A 21,846-nucleotide genomic window follows, 5' to 3' on the forward strand; every position below is an offset into this window, starting at 1 on the left:
TATAGAACATGCATGGGATGCGTTGGGGAGGCGAATTGCATCCTGTCAGCCTCCATCAAGGACCCTAGACTGCCACAAGAGCTCTTGGACCATCTGATAGAGAGCGTGCCACGTCGCTGCGAAGCATGTGTGGCCATTAGGGGTAACCATACACCCTATTAACAGCATATTTTGTTGTGGAAGACATTGCCAAGTTTTGTTAATTGTTTGCAAAGGACGAGTTGTGTGACATATGGTGTGTGAGTCAGCTACCATTTGTTCAGCAATCCGTCTGACATTCCTGTCAGGCAGTATGGCCTTGTTTAGTGATTATGCTTAACTTTTACACACTAGTGTATAACTTAATGGTAGAAATACTAGGTTGAAATTTATCAAATTAATGACAGACACTTCCTATAAGGATTCATTGTGATGAACTAATCCTGCCATAATATATTATAACTACCACAACACATCACTATCGTAGGATATTGACTCTCTATCAATGAAATATAATCATGGTATCACGAACATAAATGATCCTAGCTTGTGTCAAATAACATCATCTTTCTCTTCAAACAAAAAATCAATAATCTTCTCCTTTTATCATCGTAGTAATATATATTCTATCTCTCCATTCTTCATTATACTAATATAACATCACAACATTACCTTCATTTCACATATCATATCATATCTCTTCCATTTCTTTCCAATAACTTATCTTGACACTTAAAATCATTTAATTCCCAATTATTCACTTCGTTGGATCAATATCTTCATATCTATTCTCAACATGTCTTTGGTTTATTCTCATATGCATATATATATAACCCTACTCTGATTTCCTATGGCAATATCTAACCTTCATATTTCAATATATCAATCATCACTTCACATATAACCTTAAAGTGTTCTACCACTCTGCACTTCAAATTTCACATGGCATAACCTGCCAATATTCTTTGGTTTCATTGCAATGGTATTATCATATTATTCATAACACACTCCCTAATTAGAATTTGTCTTGTCTTTTAGGAAGAATACATATCTCCATGTATGTCGACACAAATGTATAACTATTACGCGAGAATCTAATATAATTGAATCATTTCAAAGATATTAACGATCTATCATCTACTTATAAACAATCGGCTCCGGGATTGGTTTATGTCTGCATCGTCATCTGCGGCTCTGGTTTGACGTTCGCACTCCGCCACTGGCCATCAAGATGTCCTCGGAAATGTGGACACTCTTTGCCGTCATCTCAGCTCGGCCTCATCCAGACAATCTGCCCCATAGTCTTCTTAAAAATGTATGGCGGTCTCTTCTTGCGCAATAGGAAGGTAAAAATATATATATGAAGTTAGCTGCAACATTATGTTGCATTCAAGGCCTTCTAACATAACAATTTCAATGAGAATCCATTTAGATTGAATTTTTATCGTTTTAATCTTGCAGATCTCCAATATGTCTGCTGTTGTTTCAGCTTTTTAGGTATATTGTACAATATTGTTTAAAGACTCAATATGTTATCGTTGCGTTACAAGGAATTCTTTCTCTTTTGTTAGAATCAAGGCCTTGTCTTTTCCGTGATTAACTACTGTATATCGATTATTTTTATGATATTCCCCTTATATCACATAGATTATACAATTGCTATCCTATTTATGCGTTATTCTGTTAATTTAATGCTGTAAATCTTTCTTCTTCCAAGGATTTTCTTCTAACCTATCAATTTAAAGATGCGTCTCTAGTCTCTTGAATGTAATGCGTTCGCTCTCTACGATGGTTTGTTCATTTATCAATTTACAATAGAGATGTCTTTAACAATTCTAAGTCTTTTTTGTCTTAGCCACTGCCATGTTGATTTTGACTATTTCAACTTCGCGCTATACCGTATCTCCTTGATATATTAGCGAGTTTGTGCATTCTGTTTAAAATCGGTAATTGCGACCATCTTAACTCCACTGAATTCTATTCTCAGAACAGTGAAATGGCAGAATACTATATGTAAAACATGTTTTGAAGGATTAAGACAGTGGTTTAATGGTAAATAGAAATCCATGCCGTTTGGAATTCTTATGATTTGGTGTGAACCAAAAGATCATTATGATGATTGCTACTTCTATCTGTGCAATATATCGGGGTACAACAAAGGATGTGGAGCAGTTGAATTCATCTAACTAACCCCCGCACCAATGGCACTACAGCACTGAAGGGCTTTGGCCCACCAGGCGACCACTGCTCAGCCTGAAGGCCTGCAGGTTATGAGATTGAGTTCATCTGCATCGACAAAACATTTTGAAGTGGATGAGGATTTCTCTCCACTCTCTTCAGAAGACAAAACCACAGCTTTTTACTCAGGCAGAGCTGAACGATTTTGTGCAGGACTTAGAAATTGCAGGATCGATATTGAAAGAAAAGAAAATACTGGCACCGGGAGTGGTGTTTAGTTTATGTTCATGCAGTATTCGCCAGACGGATGACAGGCTGGTGTTCACCTGTTGTGCAATCGCCATTTTACTTATGTGTGGATTGTTGCGAGCTGCCTCTTCTGTTTCATTCGATATAACGGGCCTATCACGGACTGGTGGCTGCTTGGAAATCATGCTTGTTGTCCTTAGGTGTCTTTCAACTCGGCGGAATGTTGTAGCAGCTGGGTGTCGCCTTTCAGGATACCGTTCCTGGTACAAACGTAGTGCCTCACACGTATTTTGTCTTGCTTCCCCATAAATGAGGAGCATGTTAACGTATTCCTCTGTGGAAAACGTGCCGAATGACAGCAGATTACATTCAGGCCCTAACCAGTGGAGTATGCGCAAGTTGCAAGATGATTAACAGTGTCGTTCTACTGTTGGAATGTGGCAAACATGGGCCTGTGAAGACTTCCGTAAGGTTTTCAAAATGGAAAAACAGGTAGTTTATTGCTGGGGCATATAAGGTTTAATTCTTCACTTCGGTGGTGAAAATTATAATAGTAATGACTCTCATTTATTTATCGTTGCATTGAAGAGAAGCCCAATTATCAGTGTTACTACATTATAGAAGCAAATTTCCTTCAATTCCCATTGAGTATTCTGTTTTTCTCAAAGAAACTTACAAAAATTTTCAGTTGATTCTAGAAAAAATGAACCACCAGGAACATCAGTGGCTATTGTTTGGAGACCTAAAGGTAGGTGCTATTTTGCTGGGCCAACAAGCAGTTTACAGAAAATTTCCTTGCTTTTAGTGTCATTAGGATAGTACAAGTAGAGACAAACATTGGACAACAAGAGAGCAGCCTAATAGGAAAAGTGGGTCGATGACCTTCGATATTAGGTCCATTTAAACAACAAGCATCATCATCATCAATAAGGAAAGTGTAACTCATGGAAAGAAACATATAATTTGTGCTAGTCTGGTTGATCCTAAAACAATACTGCTTCCTCCTTTGCATATCAAACTTGGGGTCAGTAAGCAATTTGTAAAACCACTGGACAAAAATGGTATGTACTGTACTTTGAGTATTTAAACCAAAGATTTCCACTCTTGTCAGAAGCTAAGAAGAGAGAGTATTTAATGGACCACAGATTAGGCTCCTTATGAAAGACACTGCATTTTTGGGCACTATGAATGATGCTGAACGTCAGGCATGGTGTGTTTTCAGAGAAGTATCGATAAATTTTTGGGAATCGTAAAAAAGACATGAACTATAAGACAATTGTGAAAAATATGTTGAAATGATTTCAAGCTTTCGGCTGCAACTTGATTGTAAAACTCCATTTCTTGAACAATCATCTGGACTAGTTTCCTGCTGGGCTGAGTGGCTCAGACGGTTGAGGCACGGCCTGCTGACCCCAACTTGGCAGGTTCGATCCTGGCTCAGTCCGGTGGTATTTAAAGGTGCTCAAATACATCAGCCTCATGTTGGTAGATTTACTGGCACAGAATAAAACTCCTGTAGGTCTAGTTTCCTGCATCTCGGCATCTCCGAATACCGTAAAAATAGTTAGTGGGGACTTAAAGCCAATAACATTATTATTGACTAGTTCCCTGACAATTTGAGAGCCCTAGCTGATGAGCAGGGTGAAAAGATTCTACCAACAAATAAAGATACCAGGGACAGTGGAATGTAGCGATGTTGGCTGGCTACTGCTGGTGCTTGAAGAGGGGAAACTGTGCAGCACATTTATGAACGTCAGTCAACATAACCCTCCTTTCAGGTAAGGAAAAAGAGTTTTTCTTCAAGTTGTGCGTTGTAAAGGTATGTAGGTATAGTCTGTTTAATTTTGTACAAGGTTTTGCATCTATTTTAGAGTGCACTTTAATTAGGTAAAATTTAAGTGACATCTTTCTTAATACCATGATGAAAAGTTCCAAAGTGTCAGACATAACACCCTTTTTCTCAAGCCTTTCGTGAAAAATCAGAATCGTAGCGCATAATTACAGAGTCTGTGCAATTCCAGAAGGTCTGGAATCATGCTGGTTAAAAATAGAGACCGTCATTAACAGAAAAAAGTGCTTGAAGAATATGAAAATTACTAATATCTGTTTTCATCTCTCTTAATCTCACTTCGTTTTGATATCAGCGGGATGCCACAGAGAATCGGCTCACTCATTGAATCCAGTCGGGTACTTTGACAACCACAAATTGACTAAGGTAAAACGATGCAAGCTTATATATTTCGGCAAAAGTTCCAGAAAGGCCTGAATTGTAAGGCACAGAATGCCGATCAAGTGATGACGTCATGTCAGAAGAAGAGGAGGCAGAGATAGAGACACAGTCATGTAGGGTAAGTATGCAAAGTCGGTCATAGTAATAAATCCCAAGAAATATTAATAGGAAGCAGAAACACCAAACTAGGCAAGAAGATGAGATGAAAATCCACAGCCTGTGTCCAGTCATTCGACCGGATCAGGAATGGAATGAATGAAGCCCCCATCTAGCGGCAAGGATAGTAATTGTGCCTGCTGCTGAAGCCTGTCGCACTCCTGGGACAATGATTAATGAATGACAGATGAAATGAAATGATATTGGAGAGTGTTGCTGGAATGAAATATGACAGGAAAATCCAGAGTACCTGGAGAAAAACCTGTCGCACCTCTGCTTTGTCCAGCACAAATCTCACATGGAGTGACCAGGATTTGAACCACCGATCCCAGTGGTGAGAGGCCGGCGCGCTGCCTTCTTGAGGTTCAGAGGCTCTCAGAAGATAATCGAGATAGGTATCTCGCACAATGTAGACGGAGGTTTTCACAATATAAATTGAAAAAACACATTTCCAGAACTCAGGTAGAGAGTGTGGAAGTGGAAGGGGACATGTTTCAGAAAGCATTTATAAGCTGAGCTATGAAAAAATGAAATGGCGTATGGCTTTTTGTGCCGGGAGATCCCAGGATAGGTTTAGTTTGCCAGCTGCAGGTCTTTTGATGTGATGCCCGTAGGCGATCTGCGCATCGTGATGAGGATGAAATGATGATGAAGACAACACATACACCCAGCCCCCGTGCCAGGGAAATTAACCAATGATGGTTAAAATTCCCAACCCTGCCGGGAATCGAACCTGGGACCCCTGTGGCCAAAGGCCAGCACGCTAACCATTTACCCATGGAGCCAGCTGAGCTATGAGTACTTTTGGTAGTATAAAAGATAAGACAAACAGAAGAAATAAGGGAAGGATTGAAGAATTACTTTCATGATCTCTTGTATGTGAGAAGGGGTGTAGATGAGATGATAGAGGTAGAGAGTATGAGGACACAGTATCCGAGAGTGAAATCGCGATGGAAGAGGTGGAAACTGCTGTCAAAGGAATGAAATCAGGAAGAGCAGTAGGATTAGATAAATTGTGTGTGGAAATTTTTTTTACTATTTTCTTTACTTCACACCGGCACGGACAGGTCTTATGATGACAGTGGGATTGGAAAGGGCTACAAGCAGGAAGGAAATAACCATGACCTTAATTATGGTACAGCCTGGTGTGAAAATTGGAAACCACAGAAAACGATATTCAGTGTTGTTGACAGTGGGGTTCGAAACCACTATCTCTTGAATGCAAGCTGACGGAAAGCAAATGATAGAATATGTGCAAGCAATGTACAAAAACTCTTGCAGCATTGCCCAGATACAGAGGAGGGAGGAAAATCACAATGGACAGAGTGGTTTAGGAATGAAACTTGATTACGACAAGGAAGTGTGTTGTCACCACCGTTATTTATGATGGTTATGGATGAAATTTTAAGGAGGCGAAGGTGAAATATGGGGTCTGGGAGCTGAAGGTAATGCTGTATGCAGATGATACTGTGGTGCTGGGTGCAGAGAGGAAATACAAGGGTAACTCAACATTTTGAGTGAGATTATTGAAAATTATGGAATGAAAATCAGCATGGAAAAAGTAAGACAGTGCTGTTGACTAGAGGGGAAAGGGAAGAGAATTATAAAAATAATGGGACAAAACCTTGAAATTATGGAGAGCTTCAAATACTTGGGAAGCAGACTGATGTAGGATGCAGGGCTGGACATGGAGATCAGTAAAAGGATTCAACAGGGAAATGCATTCTACCATTGTGAGAAACCTGGTGTTGAGGAATGAAGTACCAATGAGGTGCAAGGAGATGATGTATGAGGTGTACTACTGCCCAATACTGACTTCTGCAGCAGAGACCTGGACAATGACAAAAAGACAGGAGAATTAAATTCAGGCCAGGGAAATGAAACTTTGAAGAAGTATGATAGGAAAAATAAGAAATGATAGAGAAGAAATGAGGACGTCAGGAAGGAAATCGGAGTGGAAAAGCTTTACGACAGAAGAAACAGTGATAAATTTTGATGGTTTAGGTATGTTAAGGGGACGGAACAGGGAAGGATGGAGAAGTGGACAAAGGAGACCTATTATCGGCACACTTTATCTTGGTGCATTTGTGTATGGGGGTGAGGAGTAAGGAGGAAGTTGTCCCCGTTCCGATTGTGCTGCCTACTGAATGAAAATGAAATATGAATTGAATCGAGAATGTGATCGATCGATATGAAGTTTCTAAACCATTATTATCTTAAGCCAACAACTATGTCACATACACATTATATAACATTTCTCGATGCGAATCTTGTTCCTAGCATGAATTCTATAGTTTGACTTTGCTGTGTAAACAACAGTACTAGTACGTAAAGTGTACGCCAGATGTCGCACAACGATGCTCAAGCGATTCATGGTTTGTGTTTCAAAGGTTGCCAGTACGAATCACGAAGATTGCCGAGGTCGACCGATTCAGCACTAGGGTGTAAATGCACCAAGATAAAATGTGCCAATAATAGATAGAAAGAGGGAGACCCTACTACTGTAGTTGAAAATGATTGAGAATTGTAGAAGAAAGCTGGTTTGGAACACAGGTAAGGAGGAGCAATGGAAGTAGGATAGAGGAAGATGGAAGGGTGTCATAAACTTCTGAACCTGGCAGGAGTTGGATGAGGGGAAATGAATGATGATGACTTATCATGTAATGAAATAAAATGAAAAAGAACGATGAAGATTTGTACCCGAGAAGTTGACATTCTTCCAACTGAGCTGTACGGGATTTACTTCGTACTGATGCAATTCAGCACTTTTACAGGACCACTATAATTTTACATTCATTTAGATTATATTCTGATTATTTAACATTGCTATGCAAATAGATTTATTTTATGACAATAATATTATTTTGTGCTTGTAGTTGCAGTTGTAGCATTTCTTAACTTAAAACCAAAGCAATGATTAAGGAATTATTTTTTGAATACAGTTATTCTCAATGCAGGTCGTTAGAAAATAAATTACAACTCTGAAGTCAATATTATGAACTGCATTTTCTTTTAAATCTTTGAAATTTATGTCTGCAAATAATATAGTAATTAATAAGACTCTAATATATTTATGTTATTCATTTTCAATTCTAAAATTTATATTTTTACCATTATGAATACTTTGCCATTATTTTAAGACGTAGTTAGAGGCTAACACACTACCAGATAACCAATGACACCATTTCTGCCTGAGACTTTGCAGTTGACTGACATGGCTCCACTAAGTGGTAAAGGAACGAAAGAAGGTATAATATGGGCTGTGATTAAACTTGGTTTTTCGGCATCCAAAACAGCTAGGCGTTTCCACATTTTAGAAAGGACAGCTCAGAGATGGGTGCAAGACTATCGATGTTCAGGTATTTTTCCCAAGAAGCTGGCAGTGATAGAAGGAAAATTTCAACATCACAACAGGATGCCAGATTAGTGGCAGAGGCTGAAATGAATCCCTTTCATTCTGCTGTTACCTTGAAAGCAGTAGTTAATTTTGCTGGCCACAGCCACAATATAAGAAATAGTATAAGGCTGCCAATTTGAGATCTCAATGTACCATTCCTAGGGAAGTTCTTTAGGAAACGATCGTTTAGTCTTTGCAGTGGGAATTTGTAATCAGAACTGAAATAGAGCAAATTTTTCTGGTGGATGTTACCTTTTCTTCTACAAAGGAAGGACCCACTTTAGTTTATCATCCTCCTGGCACTCAGTTCTACCATAGATAAGCCACCATTGGTGCTCACAGTGGTCGAGTGTTTGTATCGTGTTGAGAGTGGATTTCTCGTCGTGGAATGGGCAAAATCCATCGCATTCACAGAAAACTGAAACCAACATAACATAAATATAAACAGTTGCTAGAATGTTACATGTTTCTTTGTACTAGGTTGTTGTATCTTGATGGAATTCTTCAATTTCAACAGGATAATCACCCAGTTCACACATCTCAATTGATTAGAGACCGATTTGCGAACAGACAGGATATTGAATTGATAGGCTGGCCTCATCATTCTCCGTATTTTAACCCAATTGAGAATATGTGGGCCCAAGTGAAAAGCACATATGGGAAAATTAGCCCTATCCCCCAAGCTCATCCAGAATGCCTGGGATGCTGTGGGCTGAAAATAGTCATTATTTGAGACTACATGCTCACTTGACTGCAAGATGTGATCAAGTTGGGAGGAAGATGGACTAAATATTGAAACATCGCTTTGTTTCTTGTTTTTATATTTTTTACTTTTAAATGTTTGGATTTTCTAAGGTAGACGCCACCAAGTTTTTTGTTGATGTCACATTTTTTTTAGAATAAAATCTTTCTTTCTATCTGAAGCCAAAATGTCATAATAAATAACTATAAAGTCATGTCATAATAAATAATTATAAAGTCATTTCATAATGAATTCATGAACATGGTGTTAATTACTAAAACAGTTATAAAAGAAACAGGAGCATTTATATTTTCTCTCTCTTAAAAAAAATATAAGCAGTAGGTTGTGTTTGAACATACAATCTCATGAATACCAGTCCAACTTGTTACCACCACACCACAATAGTAGCATGCAGAACTAGTCCAGTATAACTATAGATACCAAGCCAGGTCAGACCGTGGCCCAACAACATGTAAGATTGCCCATCTCCAAACAGTAGCAGAGGGACCCGTAGAGGACTTAAATTCAAGAGAATGGCCACTATTTTTTTTTATAGCAGTACTTATAAGTACATCATTTTTTCTCATATTCCTTGTGCAGAGATTATAGAATACATTATAATTTTGAATGTTTTTATTTTCAGACATTATACATGGTAAATTGGACCAGAAAAACAACCAACTGGAAGTGGATTATGCAATAGGACGAGATATAAAACCAGAAGACCTTGGTTCAATTATATCTACTTTGCAAGAATGGTGTGACTCCTGTGAAGCTGTATTGAGTTGTGTAGAAACTCAAATTAACCGTGCTAATCTGGAAAAGAATCGTCGCCTGAAACATAAAGAAGCCATTGAACAGGAGGTAATGGCTAAATATGAATCTCTATGTATTGTATTGCTCTTTTGTTTTGTAGAGGAATATTACAGATTTTTTGTGTGAATTTTAAAATTTTATCTGACATTTTAAATTTAGGGGAAAATTGGGGGGGGGGGTGGTGGTGGTACAAAAAGTCCTTTGAGGGAAGTTCTTCCCCGGTATTAAATTGTTGTGCAAAACATTTATCAGTCTCACTTGTATTTCTTCAGCCTCTCCTTTCCTCTCATTGTACAGCTGTGAAACAGTTTTTAAGCAACATGCATGTCATTAATTGGCACTTTTATAAAACAATTTGAGTGTTGGAGCAACTTGTCACATCTAGCATTACTAAAGAGTGTAGAAAGGTTGTTTCAAATGTCAAAAATTGATCAACCGGGCGAGTTAGCCATGCAGTTAGGGGCACGTGGCTGTGAGCTCGCATCCGGGAGATAGTGATTTCGAGCCCCACTGTTGACAGCCCTTTTTCGTGATTTCCCATTTTCACACCAAGCAAATGCTGGGGCTGTACCTTAATTAAGGCCACGGCTGATTCCTTCTCATTCCTAGGCCTTTCCTATCCCATCGTTGCCATAAACCTATCCGTGTCAGTGCAACATAAAGCCAATTCTAAAAATTTTTAAAATCTGCTAAGTAGTTGCATGATTATGTCAGTTTTGCTGTCTCCTCAAAATATTTACTTTCGATCATTGACCTCACCATGAGAGCTATGATAAGGCTGTGTGCAGTCCAGTGTTTAAGAGAGGTTTGAATTCTATTAAAGCTGAATATTTTAGCCAATTTTCTCAGTGTTCATGGAAAATCAGCAGGTGGTTTTGAGACCTTAGAATCTTCTAATAACATTCCTTCGAAGGAATCTCTCTTGTAACTTCTTTCTTATTCGTTTCTTTATGAGTATATTTTTTATTTGGTTGAAGAGTTCACAGTTTGTTTGAAATTGCTCAAAATTCAGGATATTTTATACATTACCCAGTATCTCATTCAGAATTCATTGGCTTTAACAGTATGTGTGAAAGAATGTTGCAAACGAGGAAGAGAGTGAGGTAACTTTTCCTTCAAGTGATATTTCCATGTAGTCCATACATTTTGTATAGGGTTGAAGTCTGAAATTCAAGGAACTCAAGCCGTTTGAGTGTCCTTGACTGCTGATGTGGAAGGGCGAATGGCCATGTTGGAAATACATTACTTCATTTGGATAGTGCTCTCTCACACTCACAGGCATAAATTCACAAGTATGTGCAAACATTGGTCTGTTGTGATATGATCACCTGTCTGATATCAAACTCCTGCCTTGCCTAGTTGTACTTCCTCTTAAAACAGTAATCACCACCACCCCATGAGACCACATCCACCCTAACTGGACACATAGAGTAACAGCTGCTACATGAATTGTAACATATCTCAGGTTGTGTTGGGTTACCTGTGACCAGTAGAAAAGTTGTTGCCATGAACCTACTATGCTTGTGTAGCAGGGGGGGGAGAGATGATATTCCCACTTGGCGCGTCCCAGGTGGCGGATAGGGGGGGTCCTAACCGGCTTGCCGGCGGACTTGAGGGAAATAAAATACCTCTCGCGGACCAAACACACAACCCCCTGTCGGTGGGGGATGCAAAGAATACACCCACAGTATCCCCTGCCTGTTGTAAGAGGCGATTAAAAGGGGCGACCAAGGTGATGATTGTATTAGAACCATGAAACTACTTATGCATAGTACCACCGTGTGGGGAACACCATGCATCACTTTTACTTGCGCTTAGTAGCACTATGTTAGGTACCAAATAGGTTTGTGATTAGTAGCATGCAGGAGCACCATGTGGTCAGACTTTTACAGTACCTGTGATTAGTACCACTATATTAGCGACACTGTGCGTGAGCGACACCATGGTTCTGGCTTGCCTATGATTAGTACCCACTATATAAGGAACACCACGGGATAGTACGAGTCCCTGTGGTAGTACCCTTATGTGATGAAAACCATAGGTTTGCGTTGCCTGTAAATCAAATCAATCAATCAATCAATACTGATCTGCATTTAGGGCGTCGCCCAGATGGCAGATTCCCTATCTGTTGCTTTCCTAGCCTTTACCTAAATGATTTCAAAGAAATTGGAAATTTATTGAACATCTCCCTTGGTAAGTTATTCCAATCCCTAACTCCCCTTCCTATAAATGAATATTTGCCCCAGTTTGTCCTCTTGAATTTATCCTCATATTGTGATCTTTCCTACTTTTATAAACGCCATTCAAACTTATTCGTCTGCTAATGTCATTCCACGCCATCTCTCCGCTGACAGCTCGGAACATACCACTTATTTTACAAGTCATTAATCTCATATTTGGTTCGTATTGACGACAGTAATTACATATAATTTAAAAAAAATATTTGTGTAATGTCAACCTAGTCAATACCACTTAGTCGAGCAGCTCTTCTTCTTTCTCTCAGTTCTTCCCAACCCAACATCTTTGTAACGCTACTCTTTTGTCGGAAATCACCCAGAACAAATTGAGCTGCTTTTCTTTGGATTTTTTCCAGTTCTTGAATCAGGTAATCCTGCTGAGGGTCCCATACACTGGAACCATACTCCAGTTGGGGTCTTACCAGAGACTTATATGCACTCTCCTTTACATCCTTACTACAACCCCTAAACACCCTCATAATCATGTGCAGAGATCTGTACCCTTTATTTACAATCCCATTTATGTGATTACCCCAATGAAGATCTTTCCTTATATTAACACCTAGATACTTACAATGATCCCCAAAAGGAACTTTCACCCCATTAACGCAGTAATTAAAACTGAGAGGAATTTTCCTATTTGTGAAACTCACAACCTGACTTTTAACCCCGTTTATCAACATACCATTGCCTGCTGTCCATCTCACAACATTTTCGAGGTCACGTTGCAGTTGCTCACAATCTTGTAACTTATTTATCACTCTATAGAGAATAACATCATCCGCAAAAAGCCTTACCTCTGATTCCACTCCTTTACTCATATCATTTATATATATAAGAAAACATAAAGGTCCGATAATACTGCCTTGAGGAATTCCCCTCTTAATTATTACAGGGTCAGATAAAGCTTCACCTACTCTAATTCTCTGAGATCTATTTTCTAGAAATATAGCAACCCATTCAGTCACTCTTTTGTCTAGTCCAATTGCACTCATTTTTGCCAGTAGTCTCCCATGATCCACCCTATCGAATGCTTTAGACAGGTCAATCGCGATACAGTCCATTTGATCTCCAGAATCCAAGATATCTGCTATATCTTGCTGGAATCCTACAAGTTGAGCTTCAGTGGAATAACCTTTCCTAAAACCGAATTGCCTTCTATCGAACCAGTTATTAATTTCACAAACATGTCTAATATAATCAGAAAGAATGCATTCCCAAAGCTTACATACAATGCATGTCAAACTTACTGGCCTGTAATTTTCAGCTTTATGTCTATCACCCTTTCCTTTATATACAGGGGCTACTATAGCAACTCTCCATTCATCTGGTATAGCTCCTCCGACCAAACAATAATCAAATAAGTACTTCAGATATGGTACTATATCCCAACCCATTGTCTTTAGTATATCCCCAGAAATCTGATCAATTCCAGCCGCTTTTCTAGTTTTCAACTTTTGTATCTTATTGTAAATGTCATTGTTATCATATGTAAATTTTATTACTTCTTTGGCCTTAGTCTCCTCCATCTCGACATCATCCTTGTAACCAACAATCTTTACATACTGCTGACTGAATACCTCTGCCTTTTGAAGATCCTCACATACACACTCCCCTTGTTCATTAATTATTCCTTGAATGTCCTTCTTGGAACCTGTTTCTGCCTTAAAATACCTATACATACCCTTCCATTTCTCACTAAAATTTGTATGACTGCCAATTATGCTTGCCATCATGTTATCCTTAGCTGCCTTCTTTGCTAGATTCAATTTTCTAGTAAGTCCCTTCAATTTCTCCTTACTTCCACAGCCATTTCTAACTCTATTTCTTTCCAGTCTGCACCTCCTTCTTAGTCTCTTTATTTCTCTATTATAATAAGGTGGGTCTTTACCATTCCTTACCACCCTTAAAGGTACAAACCTGTTTTCACATTCCTCAACAATTTCTTTAAACCCATCCCAAAGTCTGTTTACATTTTTATTTTCCGTTTTCCACCGATCATAGTTACTTTTTAGAAACTGCCTCATGCCTGCTTTATCAGCCATATGGTACTGCCTAACAGTCCTACTTTTAAGACCTTCCTTTCTATCACATTTATTTTGAACTACGACAAAAACAGCTTCATGATCACTAATACCATCTATTACTTCAGTTTCCCTATAGAGCTCATCTGGTTTTATCAGCACGACATCCAGGATATTTTTCCCTCAGGTTGGTTCCATCACTTTCTGAATCAGCTGTCCTTCCCATATTAACTTATTTGCCATTTGTTGGTCATGCTTCCTGTCGTTCGCATTTCCTTCCCATTTGACATCTGGCAAATTCAGATCTCCTGCTACAATCACATTTCTTTTCTTGTCGTTTCCCACATAGCTGACTATCCTATCAAATAATTCCGAATCCGCGTCAGTGCTACCCTTTCCTGATCTGTACACTCCAAAAATATCAAGTTGCCTATTATCTTTAGAAATGAGCCTTACACCTAGAATTTCATGTGTCTCATCTTTAACTTTTTCGTAGCTTACAAATTCTTCTTTCACCAGAATGAACACTCCCCTTCCGCACCATTCCTATCCTATCTCTACGATACACACTCCAGTGGCTTGAGAAAATTTCTGTATCCATTATATCATTTCTCAGCCATGATTCAACTCCTATTACAATATCTGGTAAATATATATCTATTAAATTTCTTAATTCTATTCCTTTCTTTACAATACTTCTACAGTTCAACACTAACAATTTTATGTCATCCCTACTTGATTTCCAGTTCCCTGTTCCCTTATCACCGCTCCCTAGGCCATCCCGTTTCCCTGAATGTACCTCCCTATTACCCTTCCAAACAAATTTCCTAACTTATACGTACCACTGCGGTTTAAATGAAATCCATCCGAGCGCAGATCCCTATCTCCTACCCACCCATTAGGATCTAGAAATTTCACTCCCAGTTTCCCACATACCCACTCCATAGTCTCATTTAAATCCCCAATCACCCTCCAGTCAGTATCCCTCCTACACAGTATTCCACTAATAACAATCTCCGCTTTCTTAAACTTCACCCGTGCTGCATTTACCAGATCCCACTCATCTCCAACTATGTTGGTACTTATATCAGCTTGCCTTACGTTGTTGGTACCAACGTGAAACACTACCACCTTTTCCTTCCCCTCCTCCCTCTCTTCTACTTTCCTCAACATCTGCCTCAACCTAATTCCTGGATAACATTCTACCCTGGTTCCCTTTCCTCCACACACTTTCCCCACGTGTCTAACGATGGAATCCCCCATGACCAGAGCCTCAACCCTACCCACCTCATTTGATCCTCTCCCCTCCTGGTCAGCCCTATCTTTCCTGATAGCTGAAGAAGCTACTTCCTCCTCCCTTTTCTCCTTCCGATGACCCTGTTCCACCTGTCTTTTCCTATCCTCTACTCTACATTTCCTTTTCCTACCTTTTCCCTTCCTCCTACTTCCACACATCTCAGCAACAGTTCCCTGTCCCTCATCTTCCCTCTGTTGTTCTACCTGGAGTGACTTGTACCGATTTCTAACAGACACCTGGCCTGAATTCTGATCCTGAATAGAGCCCTTAGCCTGCAATCTCCTTCCCCTTAGAACATTAGACCACCTGTCTTCTACAACTCCTCCCTTTCCTTCGCCTCCCTCTTGTACACCACAATGTGCGAAACACCATTGGTCTGTATTACATGTGCGAATTTCATTAGCTGTGAGTAGTACCATAATGTGTGGAATACCGTGAGTCTACGCTGCTTATGATAAGTACTGCACCATGACAAGTACCATGGTTCTACTTTCCTACTGATAAGTACTATTATGAGGGGCCGATGACCTGGATTCTGGACCCCTTTAGACTGCAAGCATCATCGATTCAGTATTGTGTTATAGAAGCAGTCCCTTGGCCAGTAATACCATTGTTTTATGTCAGTTTCTGTGACTGAGGCATTGCGGGTCAGCTCCACTGATTGTTTTAAATTCATATCCATCCATTCATTCTTCGTCCTCATGTTTTGAATTCTGGTCAGTGGAGAATTTTGGACTTTTAATTTGTCATTACAGTACATTTTGTCTCATTTTGTACCATTAGGGGCCGATGACCTAGATGTTAGGCCCCTTTAAACAATAAGCATCATCATCATCATCATCATCATCATCATCATCATCATCAGAAGTTTTCGCCAGTCATTTGATGGAATGAATGAACTCTTGGAGAGCACATAATCCCAGTTATGATCAGAGTTTAAACTGCAAGTATGCGCGAGCAGCTTTGTGCTCAGCAAAGAATCTCTTAGATGGCAACTTTATTGCAATAGAGTCAGCTTCATGTATTCAACTGTGGTACAAGCACACCAGAAATGGTGACTTCCCAGAGTTCCACTAACATCAAGAACATGAGTTTGGTGTTAAGCTTGAACTAAACAGTTATCTGTCTTGTCAACACTCACTTTAAACCAGTGCATCTTGCTGTCCAATTCCCCTGATGCACATCACTGTCTTATCCATCTCTGAGCACAGCTAGCTGCTCAGTGAATCAGTCTGGGACCAATGATCCACATTTAGGGCTATTCCCAGGTGGCAGATTTCCTATCAATTGTTTACCTAATCTTTTCTTAAATGATTTCAAACAAGTTGGAAATTATCGAACATCTACTTTTGTAAATTATTCCAATCCCTAATTCCTCTTCATATAAATTAATAATTGCCCCAACTTGTCCTCTTGAATTCCATCTTTATCTTGATATTATGATCATTCCTACTTTTAAAAACTCCATTCAAGCTTATTCGTCTACTAATGTCATCTCCCCAGTGACAGCTCGGATATACTGATTAGTCAAGCAGCTTGTCTCCATACTCTGAACACTTCCTAGCCCAAAGTTTGCAATGTTTTGTACCACTACCTTCTGTTGTTAGAAGTCATCCAGAACAAATCATGCTACTTTCCTTTGGATCTTTTCCAATTCTTAAATCAAATAATCCTGGTGAGAGTCCCATATACTGGAACCATCCTCTAATTGAGGTCATACCAGTGACTTATATGCCCTCTCATTTACATCCTTACTGCAACCTTTAAATATCCTCATAACCATTGCACGTTATAAATTTCATATAAACAGGAAGGTCTTCCTATGAGGGCCCCAGCTTCGGGAATTATGGCGGAAATTTATATGGATTTTCTTGAAAATAGCAAAATTAACAACATTAAAGGAATAATAAGCTGGTGGAGATATGTAGATGATACGTTTACAATAATTGACCATAGCATTACTAATGGACAGGAGGTATTAGAACAATTAAACAATATGGATTCACAGATTAAATGTTCTTTCGAAAGTGAAAATAATAAAACATTAAACTTTCTTGACATTGCAATTATTAATGACTCTAATAAACTTAGGTTTAAAATATTTAGGAAACCTACTCAAACGGCAAACGTAATTAAACAAAATTCCGTACACCCAGCAGCACATAAGAGGGCCTCCTTTTACAGTATGATTTATAGAGCTTATAATATACCCATGTCAGAAGCAGATCGTAAAAATGAATTGGATACTATTTATTTTATAGCAAAAAGAAACGGGTTCAACAGGAAGTTTGTAGATAAAATTATTAGCAAAATTGAGAAAAAATCATTTTCCACATTAACCAAGGATACCAAAAAGAAAGAAGATAGTTACGCCCTTTTTACTTATAGTCACAGTAAAATATACGAAATCACGAATGTTTTCAAAAAACTTAATATGAAAGTTTCTTTTAAAACAACCAATAACAACACTCATCTTTTCTTCAATCAGCTCACTATCAATAACGGCAATAGCAAATTTCAGAAATCAGGTGTTTACAAATTAAAGTGCCAGCAGTGTCCCGCCAGTTATATTGGACAGACAGGCCGCAATTTTAACATAAGGTATAATGAACATGTTAATGCGTCAAAGTACGGCAGATTCTCAGCATTCGGTTCTCATATGGACGATACCAATCATACATTCACGGGTATACAACAAGACCTTCAAATTCTCCATTTATGTAAGAAAGGAAAATCTATTGAACATTTTAGAAAACATCTTTATAAATATTGATAAAAAATGCAACCCGATTTATAATCTTAATGAGATATCGGAGGATATCAATATACTTTTCGAGGAGTTAATCAATAAATTCTTTTCACGAAGGCGCGCGAATAATACGTCACCTCACGCCTCTCCCCTTACGTCAAACTTCTCTCAACCTCCCCTCATAATCGGTCCTCAACGACCTTCGAGGACGTCACTCAGTTAGCCTTAGCACTTGAGGTGGAGTGGTCGATGTGGGACGGGCAAGGAGGTGAGTGACTGGATGGGCACTTAGTTCACATTTTAATGGCATTTTATTCTTCAGTTCATTCATATTTTCTTTTTTCTTTTTTAGGCCCCTATTGTCAACACACAATCAGGTTCAACTAGCATCAGTATAACTCCACCTCCTAATCAAGAAATCTATTATAATGTGGCATCACCACATACAATATGCACATAATTTTATTTGCATAGCCACTTACGGTGTTTTATAATTGACAATACGTTGTTTTGAACAACAGTTTTAACATATGATTTTAATTGGACTTCATGCTTCATATCATGTTCACACTGCACCATTTTAACATTGAAGATTGACAAGACGCTATCACGCCGCGTTACAGCATACAAAGACTTTGCATTCACTTATTTTAATGTGTCCTCGCCTTATTTTTAATGTTATGTATTTGTATTTGTGACTGAAGATGTCCTATAAGAGGACGAAACATGTTTCACGAGTGTAATGTAATGTAGTCTTTGTAGTAAAGTCAATTACAGTATTGTAAAGGTGGAATTATAAAATCTAAATTTTCACAAGTTCCTGTAACCTTTATTTACAGCCTTCAGTGAAGATCTGTTCTTATATTAACACGAAATACACTATAGAGAATACTTGCCACTTTGCGACATCCCAGAAAATAAGGCATAGTGAATCGGATCCACTGATTGTTTTGGATTCATTGTAATTTTTTCATCATCATTCGTTTAGATTCTAGTCAGTGGTTACATTTTGAACTATTAATTATCATTTCATTTCGTTGCTCTGCATATCATTAGGGGCTGATGGCCTACCTGTTAGGAGCCTTTAAACAACAATCATCATCATCATCATCATCTTCATTATCATCGTCCACTTTGCAAGATACCACATCACATTGATTGCCAGTGATACTGATCAGCTGGTGTTGTATGAAATTTTGTTCTTGGATTTGTGTTAAGATGAAGCTCTTTTTGAAAATGTCATTTATCCGCAGGCAAAAAGTTTTTGAAATTACAAACAGACTAGCAGTGAACAATATCTTACTAGGTTTGTGCTGTTTTATGCTGCAGTTAGGGCCTACTTTGAACTAGTGAAATTATCAAAATCTTTCTTTCCGCTTTCCTCCAGACAAAAGAATGTAAGTGTAGGTAAATTTGGTTATTATAAAATATTAATGTATACAATACATTTGGTTTAACATTTAGTTGTTCAAAAATATTCTTGTCTTAGATTATGTATATAAATTGAAAGTAACCAGGTGAGTTGGCTGTGCAGTTAGGGGCATGCAGCTGTGAGCTTGTATCCGGGAGATAGTGGGTTTGAACCTCACTGTCGGCAGCCCTGAAAATGGTTTTCCATGGTTTCCCATTTTCACACCAGGCAGATGCTGGGGCTGTACCTTAACCCACCTCTAGCCCTTTCCCATCCCATCGTCACCATAAGACCTATCTGTGATGGTGTGACGTAAAACAACTAGCAAAAAAAAAAAAAAAAATTGAAAGTAGATCATGGCCTACAAGTTGCAATAATAAATAATATTATTGATTTTATGCCCCACTAACTACTTTTATGGTTTTTAGAGACGCCAGGGTGCTGGAATTTTGTCCCGCAGGAGTTCGTTAACATGCCAGTAAATCTACAGACACAAGACTGACATATTTGAGCACCTTCAAATATCACTGGACTGAGCCTTGATCAAACCAGCCAAGTTGGGCTCAGAAGACGAGCACCCCCTGTGGGTGGGGGACGCACATGTAGAATACACCCGCGGTATCCTCTGCCTGTCGTAAGAGGCGACTAAAAGGGGCGACCTAGGCACGGACATGGATTGCGGCTTGGTATAATGTGTTGGACCTCCTGTGAATGGGAGAGGCTGAATACATCCACAGGTAATCCCTGCCTGTCGTAGAAGGCGACTAAAAGGATCATGTGGCCATTGTCCCCTCTTTATTTCTTATTGTTTTTTCGAGGGTCAGTTGTAGATCATTTCAAAATTTTTGATGTGCGTGCTGCTCGGAGATGGGCCTCTTACGTGTGCGATTACGCCCAAAAGCCCGCATTTGACCACCCAGGAATCTTGCAGTTGGGAGCGCCATGTATCCTGGCAGTAGTATCCGCCTGACAACACAGGTCCCCGCACAGCCGAATGCCAGAAGGACATATTCATTATTTATTCTTTTTTTCCGCTATATTTAGTGCTCTGTACATGCTATGGGGTACATGCTATTGCGAGTGACTGGAGGATGGGAGTCCTAGTGCTCATTGCCTCAGTCATCCCGTATTAGGCGTCGTCCAACATCGGACCCCAGGCAGTACCTGCTATGACCAGGTGTGTATTGCCTTGGCTGCTTGGTTCGGCTAGAGAGACCCCTGATAGGAGTGGGTGCTATTCGGGGAGGATGATTTCAGGCATGGCTTCGAAACGAAGTCACCCATCCCAAGGTGGCCCCCACCGAAGTCTTTAACTTTTGCTTCCCTGAGAGGGTCAACTCCCTGGGAACATGCGCAGCGTGAAGGAATGGGATCCAGCTTCCCTAGGTTTCTGGTCGCTACCAGAACTGATGGGCATGATTTTAAGCTGGTAATGTCGATCCTTTTTAGTAGACACATTGAAGGCGTCTATAGTGAACTTGAGGATCTCAAGAAAATGTGCAACGGTAGTTTGCTATTGAAGACTCATACAGCACTGCAAGCTGATCAGTTGCTTAAGTGCAACCACTTTGGCGAAATCCCCATCAAAGTGGAGGAACACAAATCCTTGAATCTGGTTTGTGGAGTCATCTTTCACCGCAACCTTATTTTGAACACTGATAACGAGTTCATGGACGACATGAAGAACTGTGGCATGACACACGTCCGGCGCATTATGCGCAAGGTTAATGGTGAAGACTTTGCCACTGGTGCCTTCATTGTCTCTTTCAAGTTGTCAGTGTTACCAGAGAAAGTCAAGGTAACAACTTATCTTTGCGATGTGAGGCTGTACATCCCGCCTCCTATGCGATGCTATCAATGCCAGCGTTTCGGACCTATGGTATCTCGTTGTTCAAATCCGTCTGTATAAGGCACATGTGGACGAGTAGCTCATGGCGCGGAGGAGTGCACAACTCTGTACAAGTGCACTAACTGCTCTGGTTTCCATTCCCCTTGGGATCGGAACTGTCCAACGTATCTGAGTGAAAAGAAGATCCAGGAGATCAAGACCGTGGATGGTCTTTCCTACCAGGAAGCGCGCCGTAAGTTCAACTCCACGAATACCCCTGCCCGTACAATCGACTATAGCATGATAGCTCAGAGTCTTCCAGGTTTGTCATTTACAACATCGTCACTTGTGCTCCTCAGAGCAACGTTGCAAAGAGTAAAAGCTCGAAGGGGGCACCACCCCACCTTTGACCAACCAGAAGTCTGTGCCGGCTGGCAGTACTAAGCCGGCACAGCAAGGGGGAAGGCTAAGCCTACCCCCGTAAGAGGTCGGCGAAAGCCGTGCCCCAGCCGGCGGAGGCGGCATCATCGGCCAGGGCTGGGAAACCAACTCC

At 39.7% G+C, this 21,846-nt stretch overlaps 1 protein-coding gene across 5 annotated transcripts in view; it reads left to right on the forward strand.

The window, feature by feature from the left end:
- Nucleotides 1-21,846, forward strand: part of LOC136864640 (COP9 signalosome complex subunit 7a) — a 370,749-nt gene that overhangs the window by 300,309 nt on the left and 48,594 nt on the right. For all 5 annotated transcript variants that reach the window (XM_068226369.1, XM_067141898.2, XM_067141894.2 and 2 more), the window contains one exon: nt 9,575-9,795. In XM_068226369.1, coding sequence (XP_068082470.1) covers nt 9,575-9,795 — 221 coding nt within the window. The remainder of the gene's footprint in view (nt 1-9,574; nt 9,796-21,846) is intronic.

The sequence above is a fragment of the Anabrus simplex genome, chromosome 2, assembly GCF_040414725.1.
Source record: "Anabrus simplex isolate iqAnaSimp1 chromosome 2, ASM4041472v1, whole genome shotgun sequence".
Classification (NCBI taxonomy): Eukaryota; Metazoa; Arthropoda; class Insecta; order Orthoptera; family Tettigoniidae; genus Anabrus; species Anabrus simplex.